Source organism: Acomys minous (genome assembly GCF_964271855.1).
Source record: "Acomys minous genome assembly, chromosome: 14".
NCBI lineage: Eukaryota > Metazoa > Chordata > Mammalia > Rodentia > Muridae > Acomys > Acomys minous.
The window spans coordinates 107,273,139-107,288,269 of NC_140496.1; the positions used below are offsets into that span (position 1 = coordinate 107,273,139).

At 47.1% G+C, this 15,131-nt stretch overlaps 1 protein-coding gene across 5 annotated transcripts in view; it reads right to left on the reverse strand.

The window, feature by feature from the left end:
* Positions 1-15,131, reverse strand: part of ST6GALNAC3 (ST6 N-acetylgalactosaminide alpha-2,6-sialyltransferase 3) — a 498,355-nt gene that overhangs the window by 292,147 nt on the left and 191,077 nt on the right. For 4 of the 5 annotated variants that reach the window (XM_084756393.1, XM_084756396.1, XM_084756394.1 and 1 more), the window contains exon 2: positions 3,023-3,217. In XM_084756393.1, coding sequence (XP_084612519.1) covers positions 3,023-3,217 — 195 coding nt within the window. Of the gene's footprint in view, positions 1-3,022; positions 3,218-6,974; positions 7,118-15,131 lie in introns of all 5 variants that reach the window. The other variant, XM_084756395.1, reaches the window with a different exon arrangement.

Sequence of the window (15,131 nt, forward strand, 5' to 3'; positions counted from 1 at the left end):
TAGAATTTTTAAAACATTATGGGATGCTTAAAAATTCTAATGTACTTAATATTATGATTTATCATGAGATCTTGGGGAGGAACACGAAAGGAAAGGTTATGGTTTAACATTAATATGTATGTGTGACCTTGTCAAGAAGCAGGTTATGCTGATTGGTTTTTATTGTTAACATGACACAACTACCTGGGGAGAGAGGACCTCAATTCAAGAATGGCCAGGGCAGACTGGCCTGTGGCAACATCTGTGAAAGATTCCTGGTTAATGACTGATAGGTGGAGTGTAGGCAGCACTATTCCTAGGCAGGGTAGAGCCTGGCTGAGTTGTAAAGAAGGCTGGCTGAGCAAACTGGAAAGCAAGCTAGGAATAAGCAGTGTTTCTCACTAGTCTCTGCTTCCTTTCTTGCTTGATTTCCTGTCCTGCCTATAATCATGAGGTTTAAGCTGAAACAAACCATTCTTTAAGAAAAAAATAAAAGAGGTTGCATCACGGATAGTGATGCTTCCACACTTATTTGATTGCCAAGACAGTCTCTACCCCCTTGTGAGATCCACTCTCACCTCAAGAAGGTTGTGCACTGGTTCTTTATATATAGTCCCAGTGTTTCCCTGGGACGAGTGTGTGAGGTAGTGTGAGATAGGATGAAAAGGCCTTCAAGAACCTAACCCATAGAGATAAGTAGTTGAATCAGTGTTCTGAGACCCTCAAGTCATGATGACTGAAGGTGCAGAAAGGGAAGCGCCTCCCTTTGCTGTCCCCTCAGAAATGGACATGACCAACACCCACATCAATGTGCAGACTAACCTAAGGGAAGCATGGTGCATTTATTTAATTGTAATTGTACATGATATAAGGACTGTCTTGGTTACTTTCCTCACATCTGTGACCAAATACCTGGAGATATGAGACTTAGGAGAGGAAGGATTTATTTTGGCTCACAGTTTGGGAGGGCACAACGCACCATGGCAGCATAGGCAGGACAAAACTTAAAGCAATAGGAAGAAACGTTTGGGACTACTCCAAAATTCGATTCACAAATAATTAGACAAATCAAAGGGTTTTACTATCTAGCGGTGTATTCCTCATGAGTGTAATTCATGAGATACATTATCTATGTGTCCCATTTTCAGCCGGTGACAGGACTGGTGAAGTGATTAACCCATGCTTCAGAGTTATAGACTATTAAGTGACAGCAAAAGATAAAAATAACGAGAGACAAGAGCGAAGCGAGCTCTTCTCTAAAAGACACATTTTTACACAGGTAATCAATTTATCAGGACACTCAACAAATTTAAGGAAGAGACTTTCAAAAGTTAATTTAAAACTAATTAGAGGATACACATCAAGGACTCTGAGGAATTTATATATTATTAATGCTGCCTCCCTCAACTACACAGGTCTAATAAACAGCCTATAAATCCTGGAGATACAGAAACAATGTGCAAAGGGTGAGAAAAACAGAAAGCAACACTCAGACATACCACTGGCCGCAAAAGAGCTGTGTGCCACCCTTCTCTCCAGGGTGTTTACAAAACAGCGGTCCACCAGGAATTTGTCTCCAAATTCTCCTCAGGTGTGTGTGACACTGTGGCTTAACTGTATCTTTGTTACCAACAACGCAAACCGGCCTGGACTTTGCATTGATATCACTGTGTCTCACATTTACTCCATCCCACAGAAAGGACTGTGAAAACAGTCTCGCCACCTCCATATGTTTCACGTTATTTTTGAGGATTTTACCCCCCTCTACTGTACTTTATGAGACAAATGCTTGCTAGTGAAACTCTGAAGACAGGTCTGCAGGACTTGGCTCAGTAAGTACTTTCTATGTGAGTATGCACACCTAAGTTAGATTCCTAAGAATTCACACCAAAAAACAACAACAACAACAAAAACCAAAAGACTACTGTTAATGGTGTTCCCTGAACATGACAGGGCCACTGCACATAAGAACATGCAGAGGCTGTAGTACACACATGAACAAGCCAATAGTACTCGGTGAGGTTTTAAAAGGAGCACATGAAGTTGGAGGGGATCTGATCAAAACATACAGTATACATATATAAAACTGTCAAACAAAATATTTAAGTTTGGTTTAATGGCACGCGCTAGTGACTCCAGCCCTGGGGAGGCAGAAATTAGTGGATCTAGGGCTCCCTGCTCAGTCAGCCTACTGTTTGGCGAGTTCTAGACCAGGGAGAGACCTTACCTCAAAATCAAAACAAAAAAAATGGATAGTTCCTGAAGATCAGATCTTAAAGTTGTCCAATATTGTCTCCTGGCTTCCACGTGCATGTGGGCAGGTATGCTCTTGGATACGCACGCGCGCACCCGCGTGAACACACACACATACACACACACACACACACACACACACACACACACACACACACACAGAGACTTCTAACCTAGTGTGTACACTTCTTGGCTGTCAATATTCCGCTACCCTCTTCTGGGACACCAATTGGCTACGAAGATTTAAAAGTTCAGCGATCTCAGGATTTAAATGGCTTTAACCCCTTTAAATGTGGAAAGATGTTAAATCCCATTATCTCTGCAACCGCTGCAAATGTTGAAATTCAGCTTGGCCTTCTTTTAGCTCTAGGTCTGAGGATTACAGAGTTATAAAGAGACAAATGCTTTTCTCAAATTCTATAAAGAGCTGTCCCCAGCCAGGTGGACCTACAGGAAATAAAGCCAGTCGGTTCTCCAGCTGGTGGGCACTGATCAGAGCATCTAAACGGACAGATATGTACGCTAGGCTCCAAACCACCAGGAAAACAGGTAATTGCTTCCTCAGCTCCATAGGAGGCCAGTAATTTGGTGGTTTGATGTGAGAGGGGAGTGAAAAATTTCAGACATGTGCCAGGAGGTCTTTAAGAATAAGAAAACAGAAAATATTGTCAGGTACCCAGAGAATCTCAGTGGGACAGAGCGGGTAGATGTAATGACTCGGAAGCCATCTTGTTCCTACTGAAAAACAGTTGCCATGGATACCCTCCTAGGTAACCCTCTCACGTCTTACCTCTTGGGTCCTCACATTTATGTATCCATAGTGAGTCCGAAGAGGCTGCCGGAATGTGTAGGACAGAGGGATCCATCTGGGTTCAGGTTGTCCAAAGCAGTTCAGCAGCAAAGGGAAAGTTGTGTCATGGACAAGGCGCATGGCTAACAGCAGGAGGCACAAGGCTATGAAGCTCACCACAAACACAGACTTCTTCTGCAACGAAGAGAAGAAGAAAAGGAGGAAGAATTGAGTGGCCTCAACCCAGCAGCAGTCACAGGGGCGGGGCAGGGTCCCCTTCATCATCTCTCAGAAAAATCAGAGGATTCTGACTTTTAGGACAGTTTGGCTGGAGTGGGGGCGGGGTGAGGGCCAGAGGGGCATCACTTGGCGAGCAGGTGGCCTTTATGTGCCAGCTGCTGAGAGCAGGCAGAGCCTTTCTTCTCCTCTTCTAGCCTGCCTCCCTCTTTCTTCCCTACTCAAAGATGTTTCCAGTCATAGGAGATGGTTTCCACCTCCCCTGCCCTGCCAATCCATTCACCACCCACCTGGCAGCACCAGCAGAGGTACAAAGCCTCATCATCCCCCGCTTTGCACTTTTCTCACAGTGTAATTACGGCAATTTTTTTCCCTACCACACGCTTCCCAGTTCCTGAAGCCCCAGGATGTGCTTCTCACATGGCTCTCTTTAGCCACGCCCTCTGCATAGTGGTACCCTTTAAACTTTACAGGTACCTAGCCAACACTTGAGGGAAATGCATGATTTTTTTTTCACATCATGGCTGACCCAGCTTCATTCCCATCTCACACTTCTGGGTCTGTTTCTAGAAGTTTCTATCAACAGAAAAACTTCACCTGTGCACCCCATGAAAATTGGACGTGTTAAGCACAGTTAACAGTCCAAGACCATCCTTCCTTTGGATGTACCAAGAAGAGGGAAAGCTGGAGCCACTGCACCTGGCCGCTGAGGGAGAGTGGGGATATATATTTGAGATGGAGCTTGATAAAATGCATGTTTTGATTGGTAGAGACGTGTGAGCCGGTCTGTCCAGATGGAAGAAGCCGGCACAGAAACAAGAAAGCGTAGCTTATTCACAGGAACCAATCATTCTCTCTTACTGTGCAGAATGCAGACAGAAGGCTGGAAACACAGGTGATAACTACGGTGGACCACCATGGCGCCACGCTCAGATGCGCATCCTGGGTCTGGGGGCTGGCAGAGAGCCAAAGCATTGCTCACTTGTTGGAGTTTTCTATTGGTGGGGGAGGCCTGTCATAGTCCAGCAGCGTGTGTGGTGCTTTGGGGCAGGGGGAGTAAGGTGGTTAAAAAACGGGTGAGAGGTGAGTCTATTCGGTACAGAGCCAAAGACGGAAACGGGCAGTGAGGACAAGCCATAAGTGAGGCTTGACATCTTCAGCTGAAGTCTATCTGATAGAACGCTAGTGGCAGACACAAAGAGGCAGCCTTGAGCCTAGATAAGCTGCAACATACAAGGTACTAACACAGTGAAAGGCCCCTGCCCGCTGGAAGTGGGGCTTGACCTCCATGCCACCATCAAACATAAACAAGGACAGCCTGAGCTTCTGCGAATGAGCGCTTCCGCTGTCATCATCACTGGGTTTGGGGGAGTTAAGTGCCAGCGTAATTATCTCCAGAATCTCCAGAGAAAAGAAGGAAGCCTCAGAGCAGAGCTGCTCCATGCTGGGCCATGGCTCAGCCCAGGCACAGGCACCCAGACGTCACCAGTACTTCCTAAAGTCCTTATTCCTGCTCAGCTCCTGCAATTTATAAAACCCACATTCCTCCTTTAGCCAGCCTAATTTTCTAATCATCCGAGAGTCCCCTGAGCTCTGCCTCCTTAGAACCCCTTATCTCCCCACTAACCACCTCGGCCTTACCTCATTTAACCTTCTAATCATGAAGAAACGTTTTAATTTGCTCTTCCCTGGAATCATTGTGTCCACAACCCTACAATGTGTCAAGGTAACAGCGTAAATGAGGTGATGGATGCCACAAGTTTAAAGGGGCATGGGCCAGAAGAGACGGGTAAATAAAAGAAGAGAGGCCAGTCACCATTCAGCAAACAGGTAAGAATGCTTTTCTTTCTCTGTCACCTTCCAAGCCAGCAGCTTCTCAGAAGGAGACCAGCTGTAATCTGTGCTCTTGTCAACTTCGGAACCCAGCAAGGCTCTCTGCATGGCTGGGGGTCCAGGGACAAAGGCATAGAGGGCCCTTCTGAATCCACCACTCGCAACAGCAATGTATACATAATGCATACAGGACACAAAAATAAACCAACCCCCTTTGAGAGAAATTTCAAAACAGGATGAAGACACAGTGCCGAAAAGCCTGTGGCCCTGGAATCTATGTCTGTGTCCTGGGACTATCAAAGGAAAGCGATAACCAGCAAAGAGTGGGTGGGCCACTGGGTGGAGAGCAGGCACCTCGCCTCTGCACTGTGCCCAGAAGTGTATTCATAGGGGCCAGACCTCCAGCTCCACCTCTGTCATGAAAGTACCCCATAGTATTGACACAAAGCACCGCGAAACTTTACTAGAGAAGGCGTAACTTTAACTCTGCAACATAAGAACAACAAGACCTGACACAAATGCATTCTCCAGCAATCACTTCTGCCTCGTCATAGGCAGCAAAGACCATGGCTGAGTCGCTCTGGCACACACACAGCTACATGCAGGCAGTGAGCCTATATGTTTACTGAGCACCAATACACATGACCCACATGAATGTAGCCACGCCTTGGGAGCTCGTACTCCACTGTAGACTAGGAAAGATGTTGAGAAAGAAAGTTAAATCAACCAGGCAGAATAGGCTCCAAAGAGTCATAGTTTAATATAGCTGGCAAGGAAAGGGGACAATGAAATGTCATTGTGTCAAAGGGTAAGTTACAGGGAACAGCATGGGTGAGTGAGGAGCCCAGGAAAAAAAAATGAGGTGTGGTGGTTATAGGAGGGACAGTGCTGGCCATGCCTATCTGAACTGATATCATTCAAATAGGGTCCCCAAGGATGGGGGAGGGGTAAGCAGCCCTAAGGTGGAAGGGCATTCCAGCCAAAGGGAAGAGCAATTGCATGGGCCACTGTTTTGTCATAAGCCGTCAAGACGTTTGATTAAAAGGCTTCTATGTACTCCATTAGTGGTAGGTTACACTAAACAGATCATAAGCTAATTTATTCTGCATTTGCCATGTAATAACCATGATGTTGAGTGAACCAACACTCAGAAGATCAGCTTCACAGGCAGCAACTGACACAGAAGCAGTCAGAACAACTTTAAGATAAAACAGCCACCAATTAGGCTTGAAAGGACAAAAATGAGTACCTGTCAGTCGATGATGTGAAAGGCTTGATTCAACAGATACTTCACGCTACACCGAACACACAAAACATAAAAGTAACCACCCCGCCAGGTGTATGGAGATTAAACTTGGAGCACGGTTTGAGGCACCACTGAACACTCTAAAAGTGAAAGACATCATTAGAGTGTAACTACCTGTCGTTAAATTCTTTTGTGTAAGCTCATACGTGCAGGGATATGTATCTGTGCACGCACACGGAAGCCAGAGGTCACAGGAGACACTCCACCTGACCACTCTCCACACACTGCTTTGAGACAAGGTCCCTCACTGAATGCAGAGCTTACTGCCTCGGCTGGTGTTGCGAGCCACAGACCCCAGAGCCCTCCTGTCTCTGCTGTCTCTCCCCAGAACTGATATGAGAGGCCCATGCCTTCTTTGCTTTTTACATGGGTTCTGGGGACCAGACTTGGGTGCTCATGCCTGTGACAAGCATGTCGCCAACACACCACCTCCACAGCTCTTGGCTGCTGCACTTATAGCTAGTGGGTGGCCCCCATTAAGCCCTGTGAAACGCATGATAAAAGACTAGAGAGACCTTTCTCCAATGTTCCAAGCAGCTGCAAACCCTTGAATTACTTGGGGCAACTCATCCTTACCAGCTCAGAAAGGATGCCACACTGTGCCAAGTAGATCTGACAAATTGCTTTAGGGGAAGTTTATTCCTTCCTTGTTCTTCATCTGGGGGAAGTCGGGAGGGGCTGTTAGCAGCTGAGACATTCAGAATCTAATCCCCTCTGTACTGAAAAAAAAATCTACATCAGAAAATGTGACATTACAGTTGCTCGCTCTCTAGAGCTGGAATATAATTTATCAGGCTTTATAGCAGAAATACCTATTTCAAAGTAGACTCCATGGAGCGCTCACGAAGGAGGAAAGGAACACAGGCCCAGAAGTGTGCACCTCCTGAACTCACCGGCCATATTAAGTGACACCTTCATCCTTCCTATCCCAGAATTAACCATTCACCATGCAACACAAACTCTGTTAACCTAGGCAGCAGCTAACGATTTTTCAGACCCACTCCTTCCTCAATGATAACCTGAGAGAATGTGTGCTTCTCTACTTAAGTAATGCTACATAACAATCAAGAAGGTACACGTCATGATGGGTGTTAATTTGAAATGCAACGGCAATCTGATTAGTTGTGAGCGTTCTGAGGATTCCCTCACCGCATAGCCCGGCTAGTCCCTACCGATTGCTTATTTGTGAACACATGGAATGCCAAGTCTCTCAGGTCAAAACATGTCATCAGTGTGGTTTAGTCTTGTGTCACTGTCCAGGCCCGCTGTGTCAAGGGCAGCCTGAGGCTGCACAGCTGACGCTCTCAGCAAGAGAGCAGCGGAGGTCAAACAAGGTCAGCACAGGGACCTCATCAGGGAGGGAGAATCTAGGAAGCTGATGAGAACAGTTGATTTGGTCAGGACTTGGAGCTGGGGGGAGGCAGCCATATGTACACTGTTTGCTTCACAAATATAGGGCCCTGAGTTTGATCTCCCGCACACGTGTGGGAAGTGAGTGTGAGGACATGTGCTTTGTCACCCAAGCTCTGGTGAGACCAAGTCAGGACAATCTCTGAAGCTCAGACATACAACCACATCCGCGCCCCAGGTCCCAGTCATAGACCCAGTCTCAGAAGGAAGGAAGAGTGGGCACTTGGAAAAGGTGTCTCAGTCGGTAAAGTACATGCTTTGCAAGCAAGGATGCTTGAGTTAGGAATCCCGAGCCCACTGAGAATGCTGGCATGAAGCTACAACCCCAACTAAGGGGCTGGGGGCAGGGGAGAGTCAGTAGTATCATTGGAGGTTGTTTGTTGATGACATCCAGGTTCAGTGAGAAAGCCTGTCTCAAAAAATAAGATGAAAGATATAGAAGACACCTTTGTACACATACTCACAGGAACACACACACGTACACACACAAGTACACATACACACACGAACCTGAACCTATGCATATGTACATACTCACACAGATCGTAATATGGTAGAAGCTCCAGAGGACAGACACCCATAGTTGATCTGGAATGCTCCCTCTAGAGGATGGGAAGGGAAAGACAGTCAAAAGCAAGGGCGGGTAACTTCATCAGCTTTCACCAATGGACATTCAGTTTGCCATGGAAAATGACAACAATCATTCCAAGAACCATCCTTCCTTCACCCACAGGGCAACCAGCGGGCATTGAAATCCAGGTAGAGGGTAAACGCAGAGATAGCAGACACCTAGTTAGTGTGAGAGCTGTAGGTTGCTCATGCCATCTATTTCCCAGAGGAGCAATAAAGGCCTCAGGCTGAGCGGCGTCCTTCCCTCAGAGTCACAGATGAAGGAAAGGCAAACACAGGAATCGAGATCCTACTGTGTGGTCAGAGCCCAAGTTCAGTATGTGGATTAGCCAGGTCGCTACCATTTGTCTTAGTCAGTGTTCTACTGCCATGAAGAGACACCACAGCCACAGCAACTCTTATAAAAGGGAAGCATTTAATGGGGGCTGGCTCACAGTTTGAGGGGTTTAGCCATTATCATCATGGAGGGAGGCACGGTGGCGCACAGGCGCACAGGCGGACATGATGCTGAGAGCTCTACATTGGGAACTGAAGACCGCAGGCAGAGCCACTGGGCTTGGCTTAGGCTTTTGAAAATCAAATGCCTCCCCCACTGACACACTTCCTCCACCATGGCCACACCTTCTAATCCCTCTCAGTTATTATCTCTCCCTGATGGCCGAGCACATAAATATATGAGCCTATGGGGGTGTTCCTACTCAAGCCACCCCATAATTCATGCCAATAGGAAGGCTCTCAGTAGAGACCAGCTCTAAGTCCACAGTGTGTCAACAAGCCAAGTATCTAATTCATATGGAAAATTAAGAGACTGTCGTGAAGCATAGTAATTATACTTACTTTGAAATCCGTAACTGTGGAAACATTTAATTCATTTCCCCTAAATCTGGCTTTATTCCCAGCATTAGAAAGACAGCTACAAGGGGGCCTTGGGTAACAAGGAGGGAAGATAAAGTAATCCTTTCACAGTTCTACAGGACGCTGGGCACCCTTTGTCTTATCTTGGGCGCTCACAGGCACCACGTGATGGGATGGGCAAGGCCTTGCTCTCAGCTCCACAATCCCATGACTCCTTTACTTATGTAGGACCCTGCTAAAAGCCAAACTGTTTGGGTGGCTATGAACAAATAAAATATACTTAAGCACATGCATGGATAATGAGAATGTGGTACGAATACAGAGTGGAATTTTATTCAGCCATAAAGAAAAACAAAATTATGAAATTTGGAGGAAAAATAAATGGAACTGGAAATATTCCAACCCACGGAATAACCCAGGCTCGAAAGATAAACATCACATATTCTCTGTCATATTCAGACCCCAGCTTCTAAAGATTTTGTGTGTGTGTGTGTGTGTGTGTGTGTGTGTGTGTGTGTGTGTGTGTGTGTGTGTGTGTCTGGGGCACTGAGTGTGGGAAACTAGAAAGGGCCAATGACACAGGGGAAGGGGCTCCAGGGAATGCAGGTGAGGGAGGAGAGAACACACATGACATGAGAATGGAAAGAGGAATTCTGGAGCCATAGGGGGCAAGAGGGAGAGGAAGGAGATGATGATGAGGATGTAAGGAGGGAGGGGAGGGAGATGATGATGAGGATGTAAGGAGGGAGGGGAGGGAGATGATGATGAGGATGTGAGGAGGAGAGGGAGATGAGGAGGGAGATGAGGAGGAGGAGGGGAGGAGGACAGGAAGCTCCTCAAGCAAAACAGTCTCCATGGGAGTTCAGTGAAAATCTGCTACAGAAAAATCAACTAAAGAAAAAGAGGTGGGGTGGGGTAAGAGAAACAACACATTCACTCAGCCCAGTGAGTCCCCTTTAGAACGTGAGATACTTGTCAGTATTTCCCTATCAGACATGAACCCAGTCAGTAGGGATTACAGATGCAGAGAGCTTTGGCCAGGGTTTCCCCAGGGCTAGAGAGAACTCAGGGCACTACCACCCTTAACTGCTCTGCCCACAAAGCAAGCCCTAGAGAACAGCCACAGCTGTCCCAGGAAGTCTGGTTTGATCTGGTTTCCCTGAAGAATGCTTCTTAAGGATGGGCCACACTGAGGCACTAAAGGTGCCATGAGCCTTGGCAGTGGATCTGTGACATGAGCTCACACAGACCTTTCTGACCCTGTGCTCAATCCACAGCAAGACATCAGCATGTGCTACTAACACACCTGCACAGTTTGTTTTATTTCCTTCCCCTTTAGAGATTTAAAAAAAAAGTCTTTAGATATTTTTAACAGTTCTTTGATAATTTTGTGTACATGTACAATGTATTTTTATGTCTGGCCCCTACTCTGCTCTGACTCCTCCAAAAGCCTCCTCCTAACTTCATAGCCTGTTCTTTTACTTTATAACCCACAGGATACACCTGATGCCACGTGCATGAACATGATTTAGACCCATCCGCTGGTGCATGGACAAATCATATGAGGTCACACCCCTAAAGGAAGCCAACTGTCCGTCTCTGGAAAGCCTTCACCTTTCAACAGCTCTCAGCCTGGGCTAGGGACTTATGAGTTCCTCCTAAATCAAAGTCAGAATGCTGGCTGACTTGATCTTGCACAAGCCATCACAGTGTCTGTGAGTTTGCAAAGCCCTGTCATGTCTACAAGATCCCATTTCATGTATCTGAAGATGCCTCAAACCCACTGTAGAGTTGAGGACAGCCCTAAATTTCTGTTTGCTTCTACCTCCACTTCCTGAGTGACAAGATTGTGGGCATAGCGCTCCATGCTCAGTCTGAGGAGGCACTGAGGACTGGGCACAGGGCTTCCTGCTCACTAGGCAAGGACTCTACCAAAGGAGCTACATCCCGAGGAAGGCAGCCCAGGCTGGTCTTGAACTCACACTCTTCCTCATGCTTTATCCTCCTCAGCATTTGCCTACTAGTGTGTGTTGCCATGGCTAAACACACATGGTTACATGTGGAGTATGAGGAAGACCATTTCTGAGAGCAAAGGCTTGTGTTGTGGCTGAGTAGAGAGAGGGTCACAGAAATTTAGCCAGAGAGGTGACTTTTAACAGTGAGGGCACTGGAAGCCGAGGCAGATGGCCATAAAGTTCTTTCTTCAGACTGAACTCTTGCACACAAGGAAGAACGTTCTTCCGCTCTGACAAAGCCTCTCTCTGTGTGTCCCTCGCACTGACTGAGGGGAGAGGGACCAGGAACAAGGAAGGCGATTAGGCATTCGGTCCAGACACTCTGCTTCTTTCAATGCACCTCACCATCTGTATTTGTCTTCTAGAAGCATCTGCTCATCTTTTTACCACGAGAAGTGACTGTTGCCTAGCGTCCAGTTCTTACCTTCAGGACATTCAGAGCAGACGGTCACAAATCCTGGTGGTCCAAGCATCATTACGGCAGAAGTCCTGACCAGAATCATCAAAATCATCTAAAACCTTGTGGACTGGACAATGATGCCATCACCAATTGGGATCTCATCTTTTTCTGAGCCCACGTAAACTTGCATTGTGTAGAATTTATCGTTCCAAGCACATTCTGGTGCATTGCTTCATATGACTCTTCATGGTCCACAAGGAGGGAAGGGCAGGCGCATGTCTCTTTTCCCTTCCCTGTCCCTTCTCCACGTTTCCAGTCTCACTACCTAGACCTCACAGCCCTGTTCGCACCATCCTGCCTACCATCGCCATCTCCGCAAGTTCAGACATAAAGCAGCTCAGATGGTGTTTTCCCTGTGATCCCCCCTCACTCGCCCCGAGGCTCCTGCACGAACTAGTCAGGCTAGATGGGCTATGAGCTAAGGGGAATATTTTCCTTTAACTCTACCACTGAGCTTTCACTGCAGGCGTGAATAACGTCATATTCCTCTCACTTGTCAGCAACACGCACAGTACCTCCAAATGAGTAGACAGCATCAGAGAAGAAAAATGAAAGAATGGAGGAGGGAAGAAAGGAAATGATACCGTCATCTCAACAAAAAGCTGAACGATCTGAAAATACTCAGTTTAGATTATGAGGAGCAATGGCTTTTTTTTTTTCCCTCAAGAGGGAAAACTCACAAATAGTTTCTGTCTCTTCCTCCTCACCCAGGGCTTGCTGCACAGGTCTAGTGGGAGCCTCGTGGGAGCGTCACAGCGAATGGAGTGTGAGGTGAGGACAGCTCCAGCATATTGAGCTGGACTTGTGGCTGGCAGGCTGCTTGGAGCAATGTCCTCTACGTGGCTCTCACTAAAGGGCCCACAGGAATTTGTGCCTTTTCAAACCTCGGCTCTGGGCTAAGCACTCAAAGGTAAAAATCTTTTACCACTGGAGGAACAGTAGGCAGCAACAAAGTGCACTGCACTGTCTCAGCCAGGGCAATGGTCCCCTTTCTGAGGGGAGGGGATGGTGCAGCTTGCTCTGTGCCCCACAACCATTGGGCGACACAGCTAAGGATTTTCAGGAGGAAAACAGTTTTCAGAGAGAAGTTAACTACAGAGTCAGGATGGTCAAGATGCATTACAGAGCCGTGTAACCCTGGTCACCTTGCTTAGGCTCCTTGTGCCTGTTTTGGCACCTGAAACTGGAGCAAATAAGAGTACCTAATCAACATGATCGCTTGTGTTTGAATGAGTGGCTACATATAAAGCACCTCTGGGACATTTCCTAGCAACAAGAAAGTGGTAGTCGAAGGTGGGCTTTTATTATGTCATGGTTTCGTAAGATACCATCCATCCATTAATCACACTGTAAGGAAGAAAAGCCGTGTAGGAGAGTCTGGGGAGATGCCTCCAAAGGGGTGACACACTAGGCCACCTCTCCCGTGCAGTTGAAACTGTGCAGAAGTAAATCTGCCTTTTGGAAAGACCAAAAGGAAAAACAGGAAAAAATAATCCTGCCTGTAAATATGAACTATAATCAGGTTCCCAGGACGGCTCTTGTGTAATTTCTATGGCCACAACTTTGCAAATGGCCGCAGGTAAGTCATGCCCCCCGGGGAACACTTGTCACTCTACCCATCACACCATCTTCTCTGAGAGGATGTAACTCTGCTCCCAGCTAACACATTGCGAAGTAGTATTGAATATTGAACCGCCGACATCTGAAAATGACAACCATCTTAGAAGTCAATGAAATAGCTGGTATCGTTGCTGCAGCTGTAGTCCCCGCCACCACAATCCTCTAGAGAAGCAGAGGTGATAGCTGGGCTGTTGTAAATATTCTTCACCTCATACCCAGGGAAGAGACATGACAATCCTGTGAGGAAAGGAGACAGGGGCTCCAGGAGGGGCCTGAGATTCTGGGATCTGGAATCACCAAGGAAACAAACCTCGGGGCATGTCTGTGCGGGGACTTACAGATTAATAGACATGGGAGGGCTCATCACACTTTGCCTGGCCTCACCCCATGGGCTCGGTGCCAGACCAAATGGACAGGAGAAGGGGAGGTGACACAGCCTTGGATCTGCCCCATCCTCCTGCTGCGCCCTCACCACCGTGGTGGAACGGACCCTCAAACTGTGAGCAGAAATAAACCATTCCTTCAGCACACTGCTGTGGGCAGACACTTTTATCATTGCAACAAGAAAAGCAACCAATACAATATGTGAAAACAACAAAAGCGAGCCCCTTGCCCCTTTAACACGGCATGTGGATGCATCCCACATACTCCTATGTGTAGGAAGGAACTCGGGCACTTCCCAGCATCCCTGGGGAACATGCATGTCCCTCTTGCCGGTGTAAGTTACCTTGGCAGAGTGACACACATCAAATGGCTTTTGACCAAAACACAAGCAAAGTTTAGTCACGCATGGGTCCCCTAGTAATAAAGTAACATCGTTCTAAGAATAGTTGAATCTCTAAGTAGGGCAGTTTGCTTATCAGTTGTGGGTTTAATACTCTGCTAGCAGAAAGCTGAAACGCATGGACAACTTAAAACATATTAGTGTGATACTTACGGCACGTCTATGCGCCAGCAACAAAGGCAGAAAGATAGCCGCTGCTCGGCAAGAGCTTACCATGCTAGGGCCCATCAGGCAGTGCTCAACAATTTTTATTACCATCGGCTCGGCCCATGAACTATTTACAACGCATGCTTGTCATCTCAGGCTGGGGGTCCAAATTCCAACCCTGTCCACTCTCCTTCCTCACCCAAATCGTCCCTGAGGCCTGCCTAAGAGTTAAAACCTCAGCGCTCTGTGCTAAATCCACCATCCTAGACACCTTCGTTCTGTTTCAATGTGGATCCTTGTTTGTAAAAATCAACAAGGGAACACAGAGAGGGCTGGACACGATACACAGAACAGGGAGGTAGCTCACCTAATGCCCTTTCTTAAACCCACACTCAGCTCCCACAAGCTCCCCTGGACCTGGACGGGCATCTTCTTTCCCATCCTGCCTTTCTCTCCTGGGAAAGTTGCTCTTTTATCCTTCAGGACCGAAATGACTATGGGCCCACCATTATCACCTCCAAATTCGGCAAACTATGCAATAGCTTTCCTTCTCTCTTTCTTCTCAGACAGACATCATGAATCAACCATAGCACCACTCCCCCAAAATCAGGATGCAAACTGAGAATCCTTCCAACACAACAGCCCAGGCAGAAGTGATGGGAGCCAGTGTACCACTTAGTGTTGAAAGGGTAATACCTTAGGACCAGACGCCTTGCCTCCACACATCGTGCCCAACCTGTGACTGCCGGTTCCCTCTCTGGACATTAGTTTCCTCATTTATAGATTCACTTCTGTAGCATCCTGTGCTTCTG